The sequence below is a fragment of the Hirundo rustica genome, chromosome Z (genome assembly GCF_015227805.2).
Source record: "Hirundo rustica isolate bHirRus1 chromosome Z, bHirRus1.pri.v3, whole genome shotgun sequence".
NCBI classification, from domain to species: Eukaryota; Metazoa; Chordata; class Aves; order Passeriformes; family Hirundinidae; genus Hirundo; species Hirundo rustica.
The window spans coordinates 40,984,419-41,006,660 of record NC_053488.1 but is presented as its reverse complement, the minus strand read 5'-3'; the positions used below and the strand labels follow the sequence as shown (position 1 = coordinate 41,006,660).

At 37.4% G+C, this 22,242-nt stretch overlaps 1 protein-coding gene across 2 annotated transcripts in view; it reads right to left on the bottom strand.

The window, feature by feature from the left end:
- Positions 1-22,242, bottom strand: part of LRRC2 (leucine rich repeat containing 2) — an 82,286-nt gene that overhangs the window by 13,058 nt on the left and 46,986 nt on the right. Inside the window, exon 5 of one of the 2 annotated variants that reach the window (XM_040089785.2) lies at positions 15,551-15,687. The exons of the other annotated variant lie outside the window; for it this stretch is intronic. Coding sequence (XP_039945719.1) covers positions 15,551-15,687 — 137 coding nt within the window. The remainder of the gene's footprint in view (positions 1-15,550; positions 15,688-22,242) is intronic. 2 annotated transcript variants of the gene reach the window in all.

The window sequence follows — 22,242 nt, the reverse complement described above, 5'->3', positions numbered from 1 at the left end:
CTCTTAATTATGATTTAAGCATGTACAATGATTCTGGTTTGCTGTGACAACACAATGCACCCTGTGAAGTTACTCTTCTGCTTCAAAAAAAATTAGCATTTTCATTCAAGCTCATTCTGAGAATAAACCACTGTTTTCCAAAATGGGGCGTGGGAAAAACATCCAAAAGACACTATTGTGTAGCAACTTAAAAAATATATTATAAAAAATATAACAGGTCAAATAAAGAATTACAATACATTGGCTATTTTGTTTTACATTGATAAAATAGTAACCATTCACATCAAAGAAAAATATTATCAAGGATGTTTAAAGAGATAATATCAGCAGAAGAGAACCAAGTAATGATGTAATATTGACAGCTGAAAAATAAATAGTTAGGAAAATTGTGAGAGAAAAATCATAGAAATAAAACTAAGAATGTGGTACTGCAGTTCTAATTTGTTATAATCACACAATTTTGATGACTGATGATTAAATTATTTTGCCTCATATATATACTGGGGCTGTGCAAAAATAATAATCTGCATTCTACACCAGGTCAAGAAGAGATAGCTTGATAAGCTTGGAGAAAAGACTCATTAAATGTCAGCCAGAAATAAGCTTCCTAATAAATTAAGGGGAAGACAAAATGTTATGGCAAAAAACCCACTTCTACCTCAGCAGCAGAGGTCAGAAGATTTGTAATTTGTGAGCCATCTTTATGATATCAAGAATAAGCACCTCTATGGTTTTTTCACTTTGCAAACAGAAATGGTGGAAATTCTTTTTGTTATGGCACAGAGTAACTTCACCAAAATGCACCAGATTCTTGACATTTGTGGTGCTGAGAACTACTTCAGTTGTGAATAATTATTTAATATCAGGAGAACCCTGCAACTTGGATCTGGATTTGTCTTTTCTCTCAGGAGGAATTTCATAAAGAATATCCGCAGATTTGTGAAATTCATGACGGAGATAAGACTACTTTGTACACTGTGACATATCTGGTCTGGAATTAAATCTTATGTAGTCCAGCATATTGTTGTAAAAGATCCTTTTTAAAAAAAAAAAAAAAACCAACTCCGCAGACTACATGTATATGACACTGAGAGTACACAAACCTACAACTGAGGACACTGTCAACAATTTAACGAAACAGGGCCCTGCTTTGTTGCTTGACAGGATTACAGCAAATTTTCTCTCCCTCCTCTTCCTTCCTTTCTTATACTGCTGCTAGACACATATGGGTTTTTTGTATACTTTCTTTCATTTAATGACAAAGCCAACAGCAAAAATTTTGATTATATCTCCTCCAAAAAGGATTCTGTTCTCCTTACTTTATATTGGTATTCTAGGAAGTTTTATGTCTTGCTTTGACACAAATATGCAAAAACAAATTGAAAATAAAGCTAATATTAGTAAAATAATCAGATATACAAACATTTTTTTCCTCAGAGAAGAAAGCTAAGGAATGACACATACATTGTGTGTCAATTGAGCAGTTTTTTGTACAAATAGATATCTGGCTACTTTCTAAGAATCTGGAAATGAGGATTTAGATTGTTATAGTTCTTCTTGCTTCAGTGCTATTTTGCAATACTCCATCCAGTCTGTGACCAGATAATCTTAGGATATCCACTGAATGATGTTGTTCTTATTAGGTGTCTGATAAATATAAAAATAAATACTTATTCGTATACATACTTTCAAAAGCTTGCAATGAAGCTGGACTTTAGAGATGCATTTTAGAAGTAGAACTCCCCTAATGTAAAATTTACAGAGATGTGGCACAGGTTCTGGAAATCAGCTCTCTAGTAATACCGCTCAGCCGTGTAATCTTTGGTAAGGATGATAACATAGCAAGCCTACAAACATCATCTTCTTTTTAATAGAAAGTCTAGAAATTATCTTTTTCTTGGATTTTTTGGTTGGTTGGTTGATTGATCTTTTTCCATTATACACTAATGAAGCATTTGCTGAAATAGTCCTAAAAAGAAAAAAAAAAGGGAAAAAAAAAAAAAAAAAAAAGCATCTGCATGCATAGAATACACCTAGCCAGGTCTTCAGTGTAGCCAAGAGGCTATTGTGTTTCAGGGAAGCTGCTAGGTCTAAATGATATCAAGACCTCTTCCATTGGCTCAGAGTACCTCAGGAAGCTACAGGCATGAATGCAGCTGAAGGCTTGCTCCATAAGCTCCTTGGACGGCTAAATATTGTCCAGTCTCTTAAACAACAAGGAAAAAATGGCTAACAAAATCAGTCATCTAGCCTGTCCCAGCATAGTTGTTCAGAAGACAAATTGTGTAGAATCAGGTTTCATGGTACTGAAATGGTATAAGCTCAGATACATTTTACGCTTTTATTTCTATGCCCTATATCAATATAAGTAGCTTACAAACAGATGTTTTACTACTTGATTCCCTTCAGATTGTGTCCAAGCTACTTATCTTTGTCTAGCTACATATTGCTGCTAGAGGTATATACAGCTCCAGTATTTTTTTAATAATAAACAAAAAAACTTTGACATATTTGTGTATATTGTATGCAATATCAGATAATATTTTCTATGACCATGGCATTTTACAAATATCTATATAATCCTTTGAGCATATAAAAACATGAATATAACAAAAGAAAGTATAACTCCTGAGCAAATACATAGGAGTAACATTTATTATTAACAGCATGCATCTGAAGCTGTCAAGATTTTCACAACTGCAAATAAAACCTAATACCAAAAAGTACAAGCTAATGCAAGAACATTTCTTAAAGTGACTGAAACCTGGGAAAAGGTGGAAAAATGAAAAAAGTAACTTCATTAAAGTCTTGTGCTGACTATGCATTAGTGGTCAAAAAAGCAAATAAATCATTGGATATATATGTAATGTGATATACAATAATTAATCCCAAATTATTCCCCACTAAGTAAAACAACACTATACACAAAGCACCACATTTCCCAATTTTTCTCTAGGTAAATAATAGTAAGATATGGAATTTGGAGATGAACAATAGATAATAACAGAATGGAAATACTTTGTTATTTTCTTTACATTTTTGGTTTGCCGTAGTTCTGAAAGACCTAAATAAAAATTAGGAAAAACTGTAAAGGTTAGAACAATTGAGCAAGAAATTGGTAATTCATGACATATTTTTCCTTCACAATGTTCCTCAGAAGAGCAACATAAACAAGAAATATTGCACCTCTTGATAAAATGAAACATCTACACAATTAGATTCTAGAATTTGCAATATGTTTTTTAATAACTTTGCAGAATTCTGATGAAACTGACATTTACACAAATAATGAGAACCTCTATTTCTTTGTCACAGTCCAAAGAACAAGAGGTCGAATTTTTTCAACCTCAGAATACTGCACAAACACCACTGTTCTTGTAGAATAATATTGCTTATTGAGATTTCAAATGTCAAAACATCTAAAAGTTTAGGGTTTTTTTAAAGCAGATCTGCAATTTAAGGCAATTTAGGGTTTATTACTGTACTGATATTATTGTTACTACAGCACAAAAACCTGCAAATAAATATCTGTGATGCAATGCTGTAAAAAACTCATGGTAAGAGTTCTCAGTAGCGCTGTTTCAATACCATTAATAGTTACTACAAGCAAATGGGAAAAAGCAAACAGAAACACAGTGGCAGGAAGTCACTTACCAAGGTGGGAAATGTACATCAGAAAAAGTATGACGTAGGTTTCCTGATTTCTAGTCTTGAGATGTTGAGGACAACTCCAGGTATGTAATATAACAAGTATATCAAGACCTTAATTATGGCAATGAAATTAACTGAGATTTAAGATGACTTATATATTTAGAACCTCCTCACTTTTTCCCTTTTTTTGAAAATTGTAGTCCAACATTCTACAGTTCTGAAGTATCACAATAGGTCATCTGATTTTGATGACTTTTTTGTTGCATCTAAATACTGTTTCAAAGAGTGCTTTATATGTGAGAACATCCACATTGGACATGTAAACTGGCATCTGGAACCTCAAATTTTGAGTCACAGAAATTTGGCAAACCAAGATTATCAGTATCATCTCAGATTAGTCCGGAAAGAAACAGTTTGATGTGGCTACAATAATGCAGGTGATGGGGAATCTAATGAAACTCAAGTCAATTAAAAATAGATAGGGAGAAAAAAAAAAAAATGTTGATTTTGATTTTGCAAAGTAAAAGATAAGTCTGGAAATCTTAGTTTTACAAATGACCTTTCCACGACTGCCATAACATTTGCCTTTATTGTTCATAAAATTGCACATCTTTTAAACTCCATCAGTAGTAAACAGCTCTATGACAAGTCAAAATAGTGAATTAGCTTAATTATCTAAACACCAAATGAAGAAATGTCTCCATTTTTTTCATTTGTTCTGAGCTTCTAGCCATTCATTTCTTAACCTGAGCTCATCCTGCTTTGTACTGCAGGTTAGAATGACAGAAGTCCAGGCTTGTGAAATGTCATCTCTTCAATAAGTAAAGCAGGAACAACTGGGACATATCCTTCTTTGAATTCCCTCAAAAATTTGACATCTCTTCCACTTCACATCAGGTATAATTCCATGCTCTTTTATCCAGGAGTAGTAAAGACAAAATCTGACTGCAGTTCTATATGAGATTAAAAAATCCCGTAATGCTATCTACTTTCAACTGCTCAGGCAATCTCTGTCTTTATATCCTTACATCTCTTCTCTATCTCTTTCCCACTGATAAATGATGATGAATAAAAATGACAGTCAGCCTTACCAAGTGTTTTTTACAGCTCTGAAAAGTTGATCAATCATGTAACTACCTGTAATTAGCTAACAACTGATAGAAATATATTCAGTAATAAATTAAACACATTAATTTCAGTTCTACTCTCCTACTCTATTCTTAATGAATAAATAATACTTCTCATTATCTGCACTTTACAGAAAAATAAATAGCATACTTTTCTCTCCCTTCCCTCTGTTTTGATTCTCATCAATCCATGTATGTTGGCACCAGAGACATTTTTTTGCAACACAAAACATGCAAATCTGATTGTGCTATGTATTTGCTCGACTCTTTGCTTCTATTCAGCCACTGTCGCTCACCTCTAACAGAGCTACCGGCTCCGTTTTGCCCAAGCTAGATTGAGACTGTGACAAGACAAGAAAACTCCCCTGGGTCCTAAAAACCTGGGGAGCGGTGAGGGGCTTTTTCCCCTTATCATGAGAGAGAGAGCCCATTGGTGATGGAGGAAAGGGGTTAGACTTGATGAGAGGGCGAATCCAAGGTCTTTATCCCAGTCTTTGTCCCATCCAGTTTGGACGTCTGCCTCAGACTGCAGATTGAATTAAGTCAAGCTGAAGCCTCATGGTCCAGGCTTATATGCAGGGGTGGGGCTAAAGGAGCAGACAAACCAACACCCAATGAGGGATAAGGTGGGAGGGGAACAGGGTTGGAGGGACATTCAAAGAAACCAATGGGAACATAAAGGGAGGAACCTCCTCAGCCCTTTCCTTATCATTCGATGTCCTTTACCAGAACTCTCTAGAAGCGGGGAGGAACAGCTGGATGACAGACAGGGCCCGTAGGAGGGGACTGGGAGGAGTGTGAGAGGATGGACAGGGAAGAAAGGGCAGGGACAATCCTCAGGATATAACATTTTCCAGGGGAACAGGGGAGTACAGAACAAAACATTATAACATAAAACCCAGTATCAAAATGAAATACAATATGAAAACAAATAACACACAGCAACAAGTAACTATATAAAATCTGCCTCAGATTATTTTACAGATGAATGAAGGATATATTATTAGAATTTTGAAAGCCTATTTTGCTTTCAAATAGATTTGGAACTGTTTGGAGAGAAAGCAGAGCTGGAACAGTACTAAATACTCTTTCCTACCACTAAATTCTTCTACAGTTTTATTCGTGCTTTTTGTAATAATATAGCCATGTTTTAATGTTCACATTATGCCCCTTTGGTCATTGTTAAGTCTTCTCTTATGCTGTAAAACTAATTGTCTCTCATTCCCTATTACAAAAACATTTTATACTGTGAAAGGTGGTATTACTTTTACTGAACTAATGTGAAAGGTAGAGGAAAGGTCACTGGCACCACAGCATGGAGGTAAGCATGGGTCAGATCTCCAGTGAAGTGGACTGTTATTATTAGCTGCTGTCTTATTCTGATAGTGAAGTGGTTTTAAACTGATGCTATATTAATTAGAAGGCTTTGGAAGCATAGTGTCAAGAATGGGATCAACTAACACATTTTCCCATGCCTTACTGCATAATCCTATTTCCTAACATAGATCCATGTCCTTCATTAGCCCCTCAACTATTAAAACATTTATGAGAACGCCTGCAGCAGTAAGGCCTCTGAGAATCTCTTCTGACACCTAACACCTTTGCACCTGCTTTTTTGGGTTTCACACCCCTCCTGCTAATGTTTGATATTGCATCTTATAACAGTTCCATAACACAGCTGTTGTTTTGCAAGGCAGGACACTTTGGTGAACTGCACTGGAAAGCAACTCATCATGAGCTTTAAGAAAATTCAAAGAGAATATAAGCCCTGAGCAAACAAGAACAAGATGAAATCCTGTCTAATGGAGATGCAACCAAGCCAAGCAGTTGGAAAACCACTTCTGAAACTGAAAAATGTATGTAGAGAAATGCTGGCCCAATTACAGTCAATTGGACTCTTCCTAGTGATTTAAAGTGAGAAATTTACCAGAGGCTGATTTCCCAGTACCAACTTTATTACAGCACTCCTCTCTGCTTCATGGCCCTGAAAAACCCCACAAATAAAATGCCATTTTTAACAAATCTTATACGTGACTCCTTTGCAACTTACAATTCCATTTTTAACAAATATTATACATGGCTCCTTCGCAACCTACAAAAATCTTGCAGAAGTAAAGATTTAACAGATTCTTTGTAGTCCCATTTTAAGACAGGAACAATCTACAGGTGAGTTCTTCCAGTGCCTTATCAGATAGTGAAACCTCTGGGATGTTGATGTCCTGCACATGTGATTGCATTTTTTATTTATAATTGTCACACACATTAAAAATAATTACAATAATAATAACAATCAAACAAGATAGGTTTGGAAGCATATGGATTTGAAGAATAATGTACGGGTAAAACAACCTAATATTTTACATTTCTATAGAGACAGCTTGTGACCCACCTACCAGGTAATGGCTTTAAGATGTGTGATAACTGAAAACAAAGACAAGAAGTTACATGAAAATGGCCAGAGGGAACTTACTTAAAGGCTCTACACACACATAGAGCTTGTGCCTCTGTTCCTCCTCCTAAACCTGTGGCTTTGATAAGAGGACTGGACAGACAAACAAAAAGAGGACAAAAGAGACTGAAAATTTTCCAGTTGTTGAACATCAGTTTTAAGATATCAATTGGAATCACATTAATTTATAAATATAAAGTTATTTATGTCTACTCTGTAAACTGTTGTGTTTGAAAATAATAGGTGACTAATGTTAGTGCCTAATAAATCCCTGGGGATTTAGGGGTCACACCTGTTAGCATTATTAAACTATTTAAGAGACAACTATTTATATTTTTCAGGTAAGCAAAGAAGAGAAGCCGTGCCAGTTATGACTCCTGTGACCCTAGAAAACCTTTCCAGAGGGGTTGCATTCCTGGATGTCCTAGGGTAACTTTATGATGCCTGTATCCCCAATCGTCTGTTCTGTTTGTGCTGTATATGGAGTCCTGTGCCTTTAAGACTGGTTCTAAGAGCAAGGAGAAGCGCGGAGTTTGTTTTGAGAAAACTGCCCGACTCCTCCACATTCTTCTGCGGACGGCGTGTCCGGCGGAGGCTTGGAGAGACTGCAGGACAGAGATCTTGTTTTGCTTTTAGTTAGTTTCAGCTAGCTAGGGCAGAGAATTTCCCTGGACTGTTTTTTTTCCTTTTTCTTGGAACTGTTTAAACCTGCTCTGGACTGAAAACCCAGGGGAGCACTGGGGGCTGCACCTGCGGCCCACCGGGGCCTGGACCTCGGCATTTTCCAGCAGCGCCGGAGAGACTGGGACTGAGGAGAGACTGAGAGAGAGAGCTGAGCTACACCCACGGCAAGGACTTTCTCAGTTTGCCATCTCACTTCAGAAGGAGAAGTTTTATTGTTTCATACAATTCATTCTTTATACTTGTATGCACTTCATTTGTTTAGTAAAATAGTTTTTTCCACTTTTCTCCAAAGAGGGTTTTGGTTTTTTTTTCCGGACCAGTTAGAGGGAAGGGCCACGTGAGTTTGCTTCCTTAGAGGGATCCTATACAGGGGTTTTCTCCCAAATTTGTCCCAAACCAGGACACTGGACCAGTAGATCATCAATGCAAGTAAGCTAATTGGTGACATAAAGATTAGAAGCAGCCTGGGCTGCAGTTAGCATACACTGATAGAATTCACAGTCCTGACGGATAGGAGTCAGTTGAAGGGTAAAGTCAGGAGCTTTAGGAAAGCAAATTTCAAGTTCCTCAAGGGCTTAGACAATAGCAATCCTTTGGAAAACTTATTTCAGGGATAAGGGTGAAAAACAGAGCTGGCAGGTATATAAGGATGCCTTCCATAGTGCACAAGATCTTTCTATCCCCAGGCGTAAATGATCAAGCAAGGATGACAAGGGACTGAAATGGCTAAGCAGGAAGCTGCTTGTCAAACTAAAGGGGTAGAAGCAAATACATAACAGAAGCAAGGACCGGTAACCTGAGGAGACTGTAGGAATGCAGTCTATTTGTACAGGGATGGGGTGAGGAAGACCAAGGTGAAGCTATAAGTGGATCTCTGCATCCCTGTGGACTTCCATGGGCTGCAGGGGCACAGTTGTCTTACCATGGTCTGCACATGGGGCTGCAGCAGAACCTCACCTCTGGCACCTGGACCATCTCATTCCCTTCCTTCTGCACTGACCTAGGTGTCTGCAGAGTTGTTACTCTCAAATGTTCTCACTCTACTCTTCCCTGGTTGCAACTACATCTGCACAATAACTTTCATTTCATTCTTAAATATAACTGAAGCATTGCTACCATTTCTGACCAGCCCAGGCTTGGCACTGGCTCTCCCAGACTTGGAGGAAGCTTCTAGCAACTTCTCATAGAAGTCACTCTTTGTAGCACTCAAACTACCAAAACCTGGCCACATAACCCAAATACAGTGTGCTAAGGCACACAGAAGATTGGAAGGTGATTCAAGACAGCCAGCAGATCTTCACCAAGGATTCTGCCTGCTCAGCCTAGTGGCCTTCTAAGGTGGAATGATTCCATCAACAGATAAGGAAAGAGATACACAAGTCATCAGCATGGATTTCTGTAAAGCCTTTGACATGGTACCCCACAACATACTTCCCACTGAGGTGGGGAGGCAGGGATTTGATGGCTGGATTGGTCAGTGAATGGGGAATTGGCTGGATGGTGTCATCCCCAGCATACTGATCAGTATCTGGACAGGAGATGGTGAGAAGTGATGTGCCTCAGGGGTCTATATTGGAACAGTACTAATCAATTTCTTCATCAATAATGTAAGCAGTGAGATCAAATGAACCCTCAACAAATTTCCAGGACACAGAATGGTGTAGCTGACCTGTTTAAGTGATGTGTGTGATGTGATGTGATGATGTGATGTGATGTGATGATGCGATACAATGCGATGATGTGATGTGATGATGTGATGTGACGATGTGATGTGGTTATGTGACATGATGTCATCTGGAGGAATGCATTGTCATCCAAAGTGACCTGGACTAACTAGGGAACTGGGTCCACTTGAGCATCATGAGATTTAGTAAAATCAAGTTCAAGGCGCTGCACCTGGGTCAGGACAACCCCAGTACCAACACAGGCTGGGGGATGAACAGATGGAGAGCAGCCCTGGGGGGAGGACTTGAGGTTGCTGGTGCGTGAGAGGCTGGACATGACCCAGCCACAGGCACTCCCAGCCCAGAAAGCCAAATGTGTCCTGGGTTGCATCCAAAGCAGCCTGAGCAGCAAGGAAAGGGAGAAGATTCTGCCCCTCTGCTCTGCTTTGCTCTGGTGAGCCTGCATCCAGCTCTCTTACAGGAAGGACATGGGCCTGTGGGAGTGAGTCCAGAGGAGAACAGAAATTATCAGTAATGGAATAACCGCTCATGAGGACAGGCTGGGAGAGCTGGGGTTGTTTAACCTGGAAAAGAGAAGGCTTCAGGGGAGACCTTGCTGTGACCTTTCAGTTCTTAAAGTGGGCTTCCAATAAAGGTAGAGACTGTTTTTAGTAGGGACTACTGTGATAGGACAATGGGTAACCCTTTCAAATTAGAAGAGTTTAGAATTAGATTATGTAAGGAAAGCATTTTTAATAATGAAGGTGGTGAAACACAGGTACAGGTTCCCCAGAGAGGTGGTAGATATCCCATTCCTGGAAACATTTTAAGTCAGATTGGACAGGGCCTTGAGAAATGTGTTTTAGATAAAGATGTTCCTGCCCATGGCAGGGGGCTTGCACTAGATGATCTTTAGGGATCCTTTCCACCTCAAACTATCCTACAATTCTATGATTTTGAAAGGTCTTCATGTCTGTGCTTGCTTATATTAGGGCTTAGCTGAAAATGTGCATCGGAAATACAAAACAAGATTTAATTTGATCTTTAGAAAACACAGTGTATTAAAGCAGCCATGAAGCTGCTTTTAATTTCTCTGAATTTCAAAGATCAGTTTATACCAGGCTGACATGAAAATGCAGGCATTCATAGATACTCACTCTGCTTGAAAAATTATTCATATGCTTTAACAGTCTGTAATTCCTTCACTTTGTGCTACCCAGAGGATACAGAAAAAATTCTGATCACTTGTTAGTACTGCTCAGATGTAGTATTGAACACTGTTAAAGGCAGAATAATTTTGGAAAAAAAAAGTTTTCTGTATCAGAACATCTACTGAAAGCACTTCTTTCTTGTTCCTAGTACTGTGGTATGACTAGCCTGTCATGTGACTGACAGCTATGCCATACCACATGGTATGGATGGAGAAAATTAGAACTTCTTCATATTCCCTCTCTTCTCATTGAAGTTCTTTGGGTCACATAGATACAGTTGGCTGCAGCAACATTATTGGAAGGGAAAAAAGAAATCCATAACAAAGCTGTCTCTTTGAAATATCATGCACAGGAAACTAATTGTTTGATTCAGTAAATAACTGTAGAAAGTAATACTTTCTGAAGAAAGCATACCAGAAAATAAGGTCAAAGCATTTTTTCTACTGTTATCAGAAAATATACTATTTATAATACAGGGGTTTTTCCTGGAAGAAGACATTTTTTACATAACGTGTATGATATTAGTGAGAGAAACTATCTAACAAGTAAAATGCAAATACCAGCATCATACCAATTCTGAAATTGGCATGCAAAATATACAAGAAATTTGGAAATAAACCCATCCATCTCCTTCTCCCTATAACTACTAATACATAATATCAGTAATTAATCCAGTGTAATCACACCATGGTACTAATATATATCCAGTCTAATCACACTACAGTAAGAGAGGGACTGGATAAGGTACAAGGCATTCCTCTCCTGAGCATCCTAGCTAGAAGAACAAAGTCCTCTCCACCTAAGAATCTTATGAGCTATGTGTCATATCAGGGAGGATGATGCCGTAAGCCTCAAAGTGTACCTTCCCCTACTAAACTTGGCTACTGACGTCTAGAAGTATCTGTTACAAGCTGACTACATAAATGTCATGTAGGCTGACTTCTATGTACATCTATATTTTATTTCAATTTATATTTTCACTCAAGTCCAGAAGAAGACAGTATTAATTTGCAAATGTGACTAATATGGATCTGAACACCACTGCAGTTCCATAAACTTTCTCCATCAAATTTTAGTTTCAATTGATACTAATGAAATATTGATCTAAACTGTAACTTTTTAATATCTAAACATGTTAGACATCCAGCAAGAGAATAAATTTATAAAAATTGAAAATTAGGTATTGAAACAGATTACTCTTTCTTGGACATGATATAGAATGGTAGAATGGTATAAGAAGTCCTAAGCCTTGAAAAAGTAAAAGATTAGAGCACACATCCTCCATTTTTTTTCATGTAGCATCAGATTATGTCATTTTAAGATTTAGTGAGATGACTTACAGAGTGCTAAAAGTGGCCTTTACAAACAGAGAAAGAGCTTTCTGATAGAAATGAACAGACAAGTGAGCAATGTGCTTTCCTCCTGACATTATGGCACAAGTACGTCCCACAAGGAACTGTTCCAAAGCACACCCAAACGGAAATACTGAAAAAGTCCAGGCACGACATACATGTTCCCAATAGGCTGATTAGGCTGATACAGCTTCTCCATGAGGTGCATATGGACAAGAATAATGTTATGGCTTCAGATGGGGTATCTCTCTAGCCATTACTATATGTAAAAAAAAAAAAAAAAAAAAAAAAAGGCAAAATTAGACTTTTATAATTTCTGTTGGGATGCAGTTGGCCTTTATTACTTTTGACTAAGTTTTACACTGAAGAATACTGATGCCATTCTGGCACGCTCCTTTAATCTTACCAGAAGAAACTTTTAAGGATTTGAAAGTCAAATAAAAATTTGTCTTCCTAACAGAGGATAAACAGGAAACATTTTTAGCAACATTCTGTTATTTTTCTATTAGTTGCCAAGTTTTCTCTTTCTTCCTTATATTGTAAATGGAAGCCATTCTCCTACCAAAACAGAGCTTGCACATATTTTCTTGCTTATAATCTCCAGTTCCCAATACTGGCTCCACATAAGAGACAAGACCAACGCTTATGAGAATTTCACTGGATTAATGGATGTTACCAACAATTGTATTGGAAAATAAATGAAGAATCTAACTTGTGGTCATAAATACTTGCATTGCTTGTCCATGACAAGGTGCTGGCAGCATAGGGAGTTCAGGGGAAGCATGGGGAGTTCCGCAGGAGGACATCAGATGGTGCCCCAGTTGGATACCAACAATTTCAGTTGGCTCCAATGGACCCAGCATGGGACACAGCAAAGTTCCTCATCAAAGCGTGTGGTGCCACTCTAAAAACTGATTTAAGAAAGAGGAAAAAGTCCGCCAGAGAAGTGGGGGAAAAAAGAGTGAGAAAGAACAGAAGGAATACCAAGTCAAAGAAGGAAAGGGCATAGGTGCTGCATGGTGGAGTAGATCTCCACACCACAGCTCATGGGGACTCATACTACTGCAGATAGATATCCCTAAAAAAAGCTCAGCCCATGGGGACCCCACACAAGGGGAAAACAAAAGTGTGAGGATGAAGAAGAAGCAGCTATAACCACGGTTTACAGGCTGTAACTTCCCTTGCCACCCTGAACTATTCAGGGTTGAAAGAGGAATCTGAAATGAAGTAGACCTTGGGAGAGAGGGGAGGAAAGATTTTTTTTTTAGTGTCATTATTTCTTACTGCTGAAATATATATTGACAAATATTAAATTAATCTTCGCAAAGTACAGTCTCTTTTGCCTACAAAAGTAAATGAGAAACAATCTCCCTTTTATCTTGAACCATGTGATTTCTCAAACTGTTTTCTCCTTATGTCTTTCTGAAGAGGGGAATGAAGTAATCAGACAGGTGGGCATTTGGCTATTATCCAAAGCTGGCCCAGTACTGCCTTTCTGTTTTCCTTTTTTAGGCTGTTTAGACTAATTTAATATTTTAATTCATTAAATAATTAACCTGCTAATCACTACAAGTATTTGTCTGAGAGTCAGCATTAGACATCTATTATGTTAGCAAGGATACTGATGCAATCATTCTGAATAACATGAGCCAGAGTGAGTACGCCAAAGGCCAAACACTTTGCAGCATTTCACATCATTCAACAAAACTGTTCCTTTATTTGTATGTTCAAATTCCAAAGCTGCCCTTGAAATGATGATTCTGAGAAACTGAGTTTATAATCTAAATCAGAAGAGTTTGTGTAGCCTACCTCTCAGATCACTACAAATATAAATTAAGTTTCAGCCTCCAGAGAAACACAATAGATAATGCAAATATTTTTCTTCTTGACCTTTTGTACATACTAACATGATGTTGCTTGCAGTTTTTACTGTTATATAAAGTTATTTGCACAACTCCTTTTTCTTTCCATAGGTTCTAAGTGAACCATTAGGCGATAACCTGCACTCAGTTTTGTGCCTTTCGATCTCATTGAATAGGAGACATTTAAAAGAAATAATATTTTTGAGCTCTCCAAAAGAAACACCAGTCTCTCAGGCTCAGCCCTAAAAAGATGCACATGCAAAGCAGGTTTACCTGTAGCATGTAAATGCTACCCATAATGCAGAAACATGGGTAAATCTTTGCACTACAAGTCCTCTTTAGACAACTGGGAAAATATTTAGTTATTTTAAATTAAAAATGACTGGGGATAAATTTACAATCCATAATTTGAATATACTCACTATTCTAAGATAATTTTATTTAATTCCTTCGCCTACTCAGGACATATGATTTTCTGATTCCATTATGGTTCCTTTTTTACTAGTTAAATTCTATCTGTTTTGTTCCCTGATTTTGCTGTCCAAAGGAGAGGAGGCAGGAGAAAGGAGACCTACAATGCATATTCTCTTGCTAGCGTCTCTTTCTCATGTCCATTTATAGTAACAAGGTTTACTCTTTGTTTCTGTTTCATTCACACAACTTTTTTTAGCAATTCTTTTGAGATAAAGTACTTTACTAAGAAAAGTCAGCAGAGAAAATTAATTACGATTACTTTCCTCAGAAAAGAACATAAACAGGGCTAAATCAGATTTCACATAAGTTTAATCCATTCCAACATTGCCTGTGAATCACCAGTAACAGATGTTTAGAGAAAAAGTAAGAATCAGTAAAGATGAGCCTCACTTTTCCCTAAAGATCCCTCTATTCACCCCCCAGAAATCAGGATGTTAAGAACCTGAGAAATACAGATGACAGCTAACGTGTGGTTAGGTAACAGCCAATGATTTTATTTCTCCCTGACAATAAGTCTCAGAGCAGCTGTGGCAGAGAACAGTTTTACAGCCAACAGAAAAAACAATAATATTGGTGCATGCCTGGGAGTTCTTTTCTCAGTCTATTTTACATTCATGCCATTCATCACATGTAATATCCTTTCCAGAGAGGTATCTGTGCTTTTAGCAAAAGGCAGTACTGTTTATAGAATACTCCATACAGTTTTTAAAGGAAAACAGAGAGCGGGAACAAAGTGTGTGTATGAATTTGACTATCAAGATGCACTTCATTTTTACAGAAAACAGCATTTTGCAGCCTTTTGCTTATGATCACAGCAAAATCTCCTTTAGGATCCTGTCCTCCTTCATATATCAGCATGAGTACAAGTAAAAATGAGTGACTTGGAAACCAAAACAAAATATCTTGGCCTGTTTAAGTGCTTCTAAGGCATTTTCAATGATATTACTACAAAAACATTATTGTTAAAAACGGCAAGGAATGTGATTTAATCTGTTAAGAAAATATTTGAACACTGTGATAAAATACCTTTTAAGCCAAATAAAAAAGATGGAAATTAATATATATTGTTATCTTACTTCAAATGGGAGCTCTGTTATTTCCATATTTCCAGACAAATCCAGTTTTTCTAGATTTTCACAATCACCCAATTCTGGAGGAACTGACTTCAAATTATTGAAACTCACATTGAGCACTTTGAGGTTTTTTAAGCGGCCTGTGAGGGTAAGATAATTCAAATCAGTGTGCTTAAAAAAAAAAAAAGAAAAAGAAAAAAAAAAGAGAGAGAGAGAGAGAAAGCAAAGGAAAAAAAAAAAAAAAAAAAAGTATACTCAGTTAAGCAAAGAAAAAGCTCCTTATTGTGATCATGAGTAAGAATAATAAATATTTTTGCAGTGATCACTAACATTTTGAGGGGTAATAATGCCCCTTAATCAGCAATGATTTTGGAGAGAGTTTGAAAGGAGACAGCAAAGACTTTCAAATATCTTTTTTCTTCCAACAATGAGATACCTCTTGACCTCAGCTGAAACTAGAGGAGGTGGCTTTTGGCTTGGCCACTGTAGAAAATTTGCCTGCCAACTGTTAGCAACTTATATACAACCTCTTCATTGGGAACAATCACTCCTACTAAACATATTACATCAAGAATTCTATCTTTAGTAAACTGCATTGCACATTTTGATTCTATAATGGATGTGTGTGTGTGTGTTTCATTATTTTCTTTATTGTGATTTATCATATATACTGCCTTAATGTAAAGTTCATTGTAATATTCTATGCTACATTGAGTAACAAAAATTTTTGTTTCTTCACATTATAACATTACATAATTGTCAGCAAAAGGAGGGTTAGAAACATAATTAAAACACAATATCCTGAAAAAAATACAAGTTATTCTGTGATATAATCTAATTGGAAGAAATTTGAATATATCAAATAACTGATGCAAAGGAACTATTAAATACATAACAAGATGAGAATGTTTTATGGAAGGCCTGGTTGTCGTATTACATGAATGGTCACAGAACTGCAGAATCACATATGGTTTGATTTAGAAGGAACCTTCAAAAATCATCTAGTACAAAGCCCTGTCCAACCTAATTGAATATTTCCTATGATGAGTCATGCACATTTTCTCCAGGCACACTGTTCCAAATTCACATCACCTTCATCATACAAAATTTATTACATCCAATCTACACCTACTGTCTTTCTATTTAAAGCCACTGTGCCTTGTCCTGTCAGTACAGGCACTGGTAAAAAGTCTCCCCCTGCCTTTCTCATAAATCCACTTTATATACTGAAATGTGGCAATATGGTGCCAACAGAACTTTCTCTTCTCCAGTCTGAACACTTCCAGCTGTCTCAGCTTTCCTTCATAGAAGTGGTCCAAACCTCTGACAATCTTCACAGCCCTTCACTAAAGCCATTCCAGCATTCTTATACTGGAAGCCCAGGTGGAGTCTCACAGTCACACCCCACCCTTCAACATACCAGTTACACTTCTTTTGCTGCAACTCAGGATACTGTTGGCTTTCTGGGAAGCAAATGCACTGCCAGCTCGTATCCAATTCTCATTCACCAGTGCTCTCAAGTCCTTCTCTACAGGACTCTTCTCAATCCATTCACCCCCAGTCTGCATTGATATTAGAAATTGTCCCAGCGTATATGCAGGATCATGTACTTTCCCTTGTTGACTTCCATGAAGTTCACATGAACCCACCTCTCAAGCTTGTCAAGGTGGCCCTGGATGGCATCCCTTCCCGTAAGGATATCAACTGTGTGTACTCTGTTACCATCTACAGTATTTCCCTCCACTCATTTATTTTCCTGTAGTATTCCCTTCTACCCAGTGACAGAACACAGCATTCAGAAGGAAGTGCAAAAGTAAGAAACACAACTGCAATTCAGAAGTTGGAAAAGGGGAGAGAACAGTATTATCACCAACAAGGCCTCAAAGTAGACTAGATATTTCTAAAGCAAGCAAGACGTACAGCAACCAAAGACTTATATTAATAACAGTCATAGATCTGGCCAGGAGAGGGATAATTTTTCCAATAGCTGATAAAGGGCATGGCCAGGACCCAGAAGTTATTCTATACCAGCTCACATTATTGTCAGGAGTGGGAGAAAGAAACTTTCTTCCAGGTGGGAGTTCTGGTTCAGTCAAGTAAACATGGTGGAGAGAGCCATCTGATTTATTAGTTTTCTATTATCAGGGGTTTTCTGTGTGAATCACATCTTTTCTTGTAACTTCTGTCATTAATATTGTGGTTGTTAATGTGCTTTTTATTAACTTATTTCTGCTTCTGGTAAATTTTTCTTCTCTCCGTGTGTAATCTTTGCCTTTTTTTCCTCACATTCTCCTCTCCACTGAGTGCTGCAGGGAGAGGGTAAGAGGAAAGCCAGGGAGCAAGATGGAGTGGTGCATAGTTTGAAGAGTCGGGGGGGGGGGGGGGGGGGGGGGCACTGAATTGGTGGGTACCATTCCTAAATCACAACAAACAGTCTTATATAGAGATTTTTTTCTTTCTTTCTTTTGAGAATCTGGGGGTTTAATTAGATTTGGTTGACATTGCAGAGTACAAAGTGTCCTCAAGTCAGTGTTACAATAATGATCATATCCTTAAGACATTAACACTTAATTAGACTTCTTCCAAAGCAAGTGTGGGCTTAAAGTTGCTCACCTTTTGCAATCTGTGAAAATCCTCACAGGAAGCTATTTGGTGCTTCTACAGAAAAGAACAGAGAAGAAGCATAGGGAGTAGCAAGTCCTACATTCTTTCTCTGAGAAATTGCTGTTGTCAGAGCCAGAGATATGCAGTTTGATTGCCAGCACTAGCAGCCACCAGATCACACTGCATTTTACATAAACTCAGTAGTTTCCCTTGGACACAATATTGTCTTCAAATGGAAGACCACCAAATTTGGACCACCCAGATAGTCTCACATGTAGCAGACAAGGCATAAATCATGAGAACTCTGTTATATTAATTTCTACAGGTTGCAACCAAGAAAAACATAGGGTCTTCCACCCAGCCTCCTTCCAGTTTTAGCTCTGCCATAAACTGAGATATGTTTCAAAATTCATCTGTCCGTTTAGGACGGTGACCTTGTTTTCCTTTATGTGATCTGCTGGTTTAGTTAAAATAGAAGAAAACATTTCTGTAAGACTATAACAGGCATTGTTTTGCCAGTACACTACTATCTGACAAAGGTTGTTGGAGCAATAAAACTAATTAAATTGTGTCAAATTTTGAACTGCCTTATTTCCATATTTTTAAACACCTAAAAATAATAGAAGTTCAGTTTACTGATCAGGAAGCCTCAGCAGGTTTAGTATCATAATGTAGATGAATATATTATATTATAAGTGTCATAACCATGGATTTACCACTTCATTACAACAAAATAATCATTGAAACAGAAATGCCTTAAAATTAGAGATTCATAAAATCACAGTTTACTTCCCCAATCAATTAATCCCTTGTTAAAGGAGAGCTAATCCTATTGGAATGAAAAAAGAACCATTTATTCAACAGCCCTGGAATTTTTTGCCTGTTCTTTCAGCGCTGGGATATTGTACTGGTTCTAGCTGGAATGTGTTTCTCATAGCAAGTCATATGGTATTATGTTTTGGATTTATGACCAAATAATGTAGTAGCTGAACAGTGCTAACACAGCAAAAAAAATTTGTTTCTCACTCAGCTGCCCCAGTGAGTCAGCTTGAAGTGGACAAGAGGCTGAGAGGGGACAGGGCTTGATCCAAACTGACCAAAGGAATATGCTGTAGCATATAATGTCATATTCATCAATAAAATCTGGAGACAGGAATGGAATGGGAGCGAGTTTTCCAAGGTCCCAATTGCTTAGGGACTGAATGTGGATCAATTTGTGGTGAGTGAGTTCCTTTGCATCAATGGTTTGTTTACATCTTCTTTTTAAATTATCCTGATGCATGAGCATTCTCACTTTTGCCTTTCCCATTCTCTCCTCATCCTGCTGTGGGAGACCTGACTGCAGGGGACTGAGCAAACTGTATGAGGCTTAGCTGCCTATAAATGTTAAGCCACAACAGATGTAGTTGCCAATTTCTTGGTCACCTCATTTCTACCTCTAGAGAAATTTCTACCTCTCAGTTTCATTAGTAATTGGAGAATTAACTACTAATGGACTACTAAGCAAGGCATGTGCTCCTACCAACGTCTTGCCACTGTCATATCACTGTCTTGTCTAACTCTGTGCAGAAGGTCATTTCTGATGATTAGAGACATGGAGCAGAACCATTTATGAAAAAGAAATCCCAAAAATACAGCAGCCTTTCTGGATACTGTGATGGACTCAAGCACAGCTTCTCTGCCTGATTTTCATGGCACTTAACATGTATGTCAATGCTCCCAGTATGGTTTGCAGGTATGAGAAAAAAGATAAGTAAAAAATGCATCACATTTTTTCTTCTGATATATAATCTCTCTCTAACACAACAGAAGGGCACTACAGATTCTACAGTCAATTTACAGTAACAGCTGTGACTAAGATTATGAAAATTACCGGGAAAAGGCATGAGTCATGCAACTGAGTTTTATTTCCATAACAAACTCAGGACAACATAGATGAATTGGATGAAGCTTGCCAAGATCTGCCTTCAGGTAGCAATCTCTTAGAATTCTATAGGAGCTATTTTTCACCTCTGGGTTCTTCAGCAGATTAAGTTATGCCACCTGACAAGTGAGTAGTAGTCAAGCATTAACACACCTCCCAGGGTGATAAGACTAACCAGAATCTCGTGGATAAAGTCCTTGCATGACCACTTTATATACTCACATTTTTTTATTTCTCACATTCCCCTTGAAAAGTAGTTCACTTTTTACATCTGCTGCTATTATAACAAATTACTGAACTTCATAATTTTCTCTATTTTGGAATAATCTTCAGATTGCTAGCCTAAACTTATTTGTAGAAGTTTTGTAACCATTCATTCTTTTGTCTAGTTCATCTTTAAATAGGGTTTTTTTCTTCCTTGGAGTTTATTTCTGATGTTTTCATAGGTAGCAGACATCTTGGAATTTATTTTACTAGCCTGAATAAGCCTTTTTTCTAGTCTCTGCTAACAAAATAAAAAATCCCCTCCTTAAATGGTCCTAATAGACTTATTTTGCCTCTGTTCTCATCTAAAATTACTGGATAGTACTCCTGTGACTGTTAGATTTGGAACTTCATTTCTTCAGTTTTTTCCATTTAATGATCTCTGACACACTGCACTAAAACCGAATACATGACCTTGAGCTCTGCAACTGTGAATTTAATCTATGTATTTTGTCAGAAGCCTATCTGCTCATCAGCCTTGCCATATTTCCATGAGTTTTGCAGAGACAACACATAGACAAACTGTGTCAGAAAATTTCAGTAACCCTGTTCCCGAAAATTACTAAGTGATAAAGTCAAGACTAATCCTTGAGAAAATCCACTAATTACCTTCTTCATGACCAACACCTTCTCTTTCCAAATAAACACATTTTTGTCTCTGTTTAACAAGTCTTTTGCACATTTTTACAATTGTGGCATCAAGTCCATTCTGTTAGAGTCAAACATTCATGTTCCATAGCTGTCTGTATCAAATACATCATGGCATACCAGCTAGACAAGATCTACTACTTGAAGCTCAATCATTTTCTTGAAAGATGGAAACCAAATTAGTGGAGAACAACTTGCTTTTCCTTTATATTTTTTTTATTATTATTATTTCAACCTGGTTCCATTCAGCACCACATCTCTAATGACTCCTTCCTCTAAATAACTGTTTAAAATTTTTACAACCAACAATGTAGATAAGGATATAGTTAGACTATATGAGCTGCCAGAATGGTAATCCAGATTATAGAGTGAAATCTGCTAGGCTAACTTTGTCAGAGAGAGAGCACAAATATGTGATTATAAAAAACATCCATGAAAACTAAAGATTCTCAGATCCTGTGTCTTGACTGAAGGTGCACAAAATAGTGGAGGGATGAATCCCGAAATAGTCTTCAAATACCACAGACGTTGTCATTTGGAGAAGGTGGAATAAGAAGGGAGGAAAGGCAGTATGTATGACTTTCACAACTCTGAAATCTGCATTGAGGGGTTTATCTATGTCTTCTTAGTGCGGAAGTTCTCCTCCATCTTTGGTATGGTGTCCAGTCAACGTCAGGCTTAATAAGCATGTAATACAGCCATTGAGGCAACTTTAGGAGGGAAGGAAGAAGGTGACATCCTTTCCATCACTGCACAAATATAAAGCAGGATTTAACTCCCACACACATTACATATACATTCAAATATTATTCAAGCACAACTGCTGAATTAAAAGTAGTAAGAGTAAAATCATTGCTGTACAGTACTGCTTTTAACTATGCTTAATGTCACTGAATTTCCATTCTATAAAATATGTAAATTCTGGAATTAAACCGCTAACATCTCTGTGTTTTCCATGGAGAAGCAGTAAAAGCCAAAATTAAATCCGTGGCCTTCCTGAAAGTTTCTCAGTTAAGTTTTTTGTTTGTTTCTTTGTCTGTTTGTTTGTTTTTGTTTTTGTTTTTGTTTTGCAATGGGAGACCCAGTGTCATAGTTGTTGCATTTATTCTTAGTTTAAATTTTTCATTCATTTAAAAAAACCTGAATTGGAAATTCTCTAATTTCTTATAAAAAATGCGGCATTTTAATAACTGTAGCACAAATTCGCCTTCCACACAAGCCTACATTAGTGGTCCTAACAAGGTGTCAGAGAAAA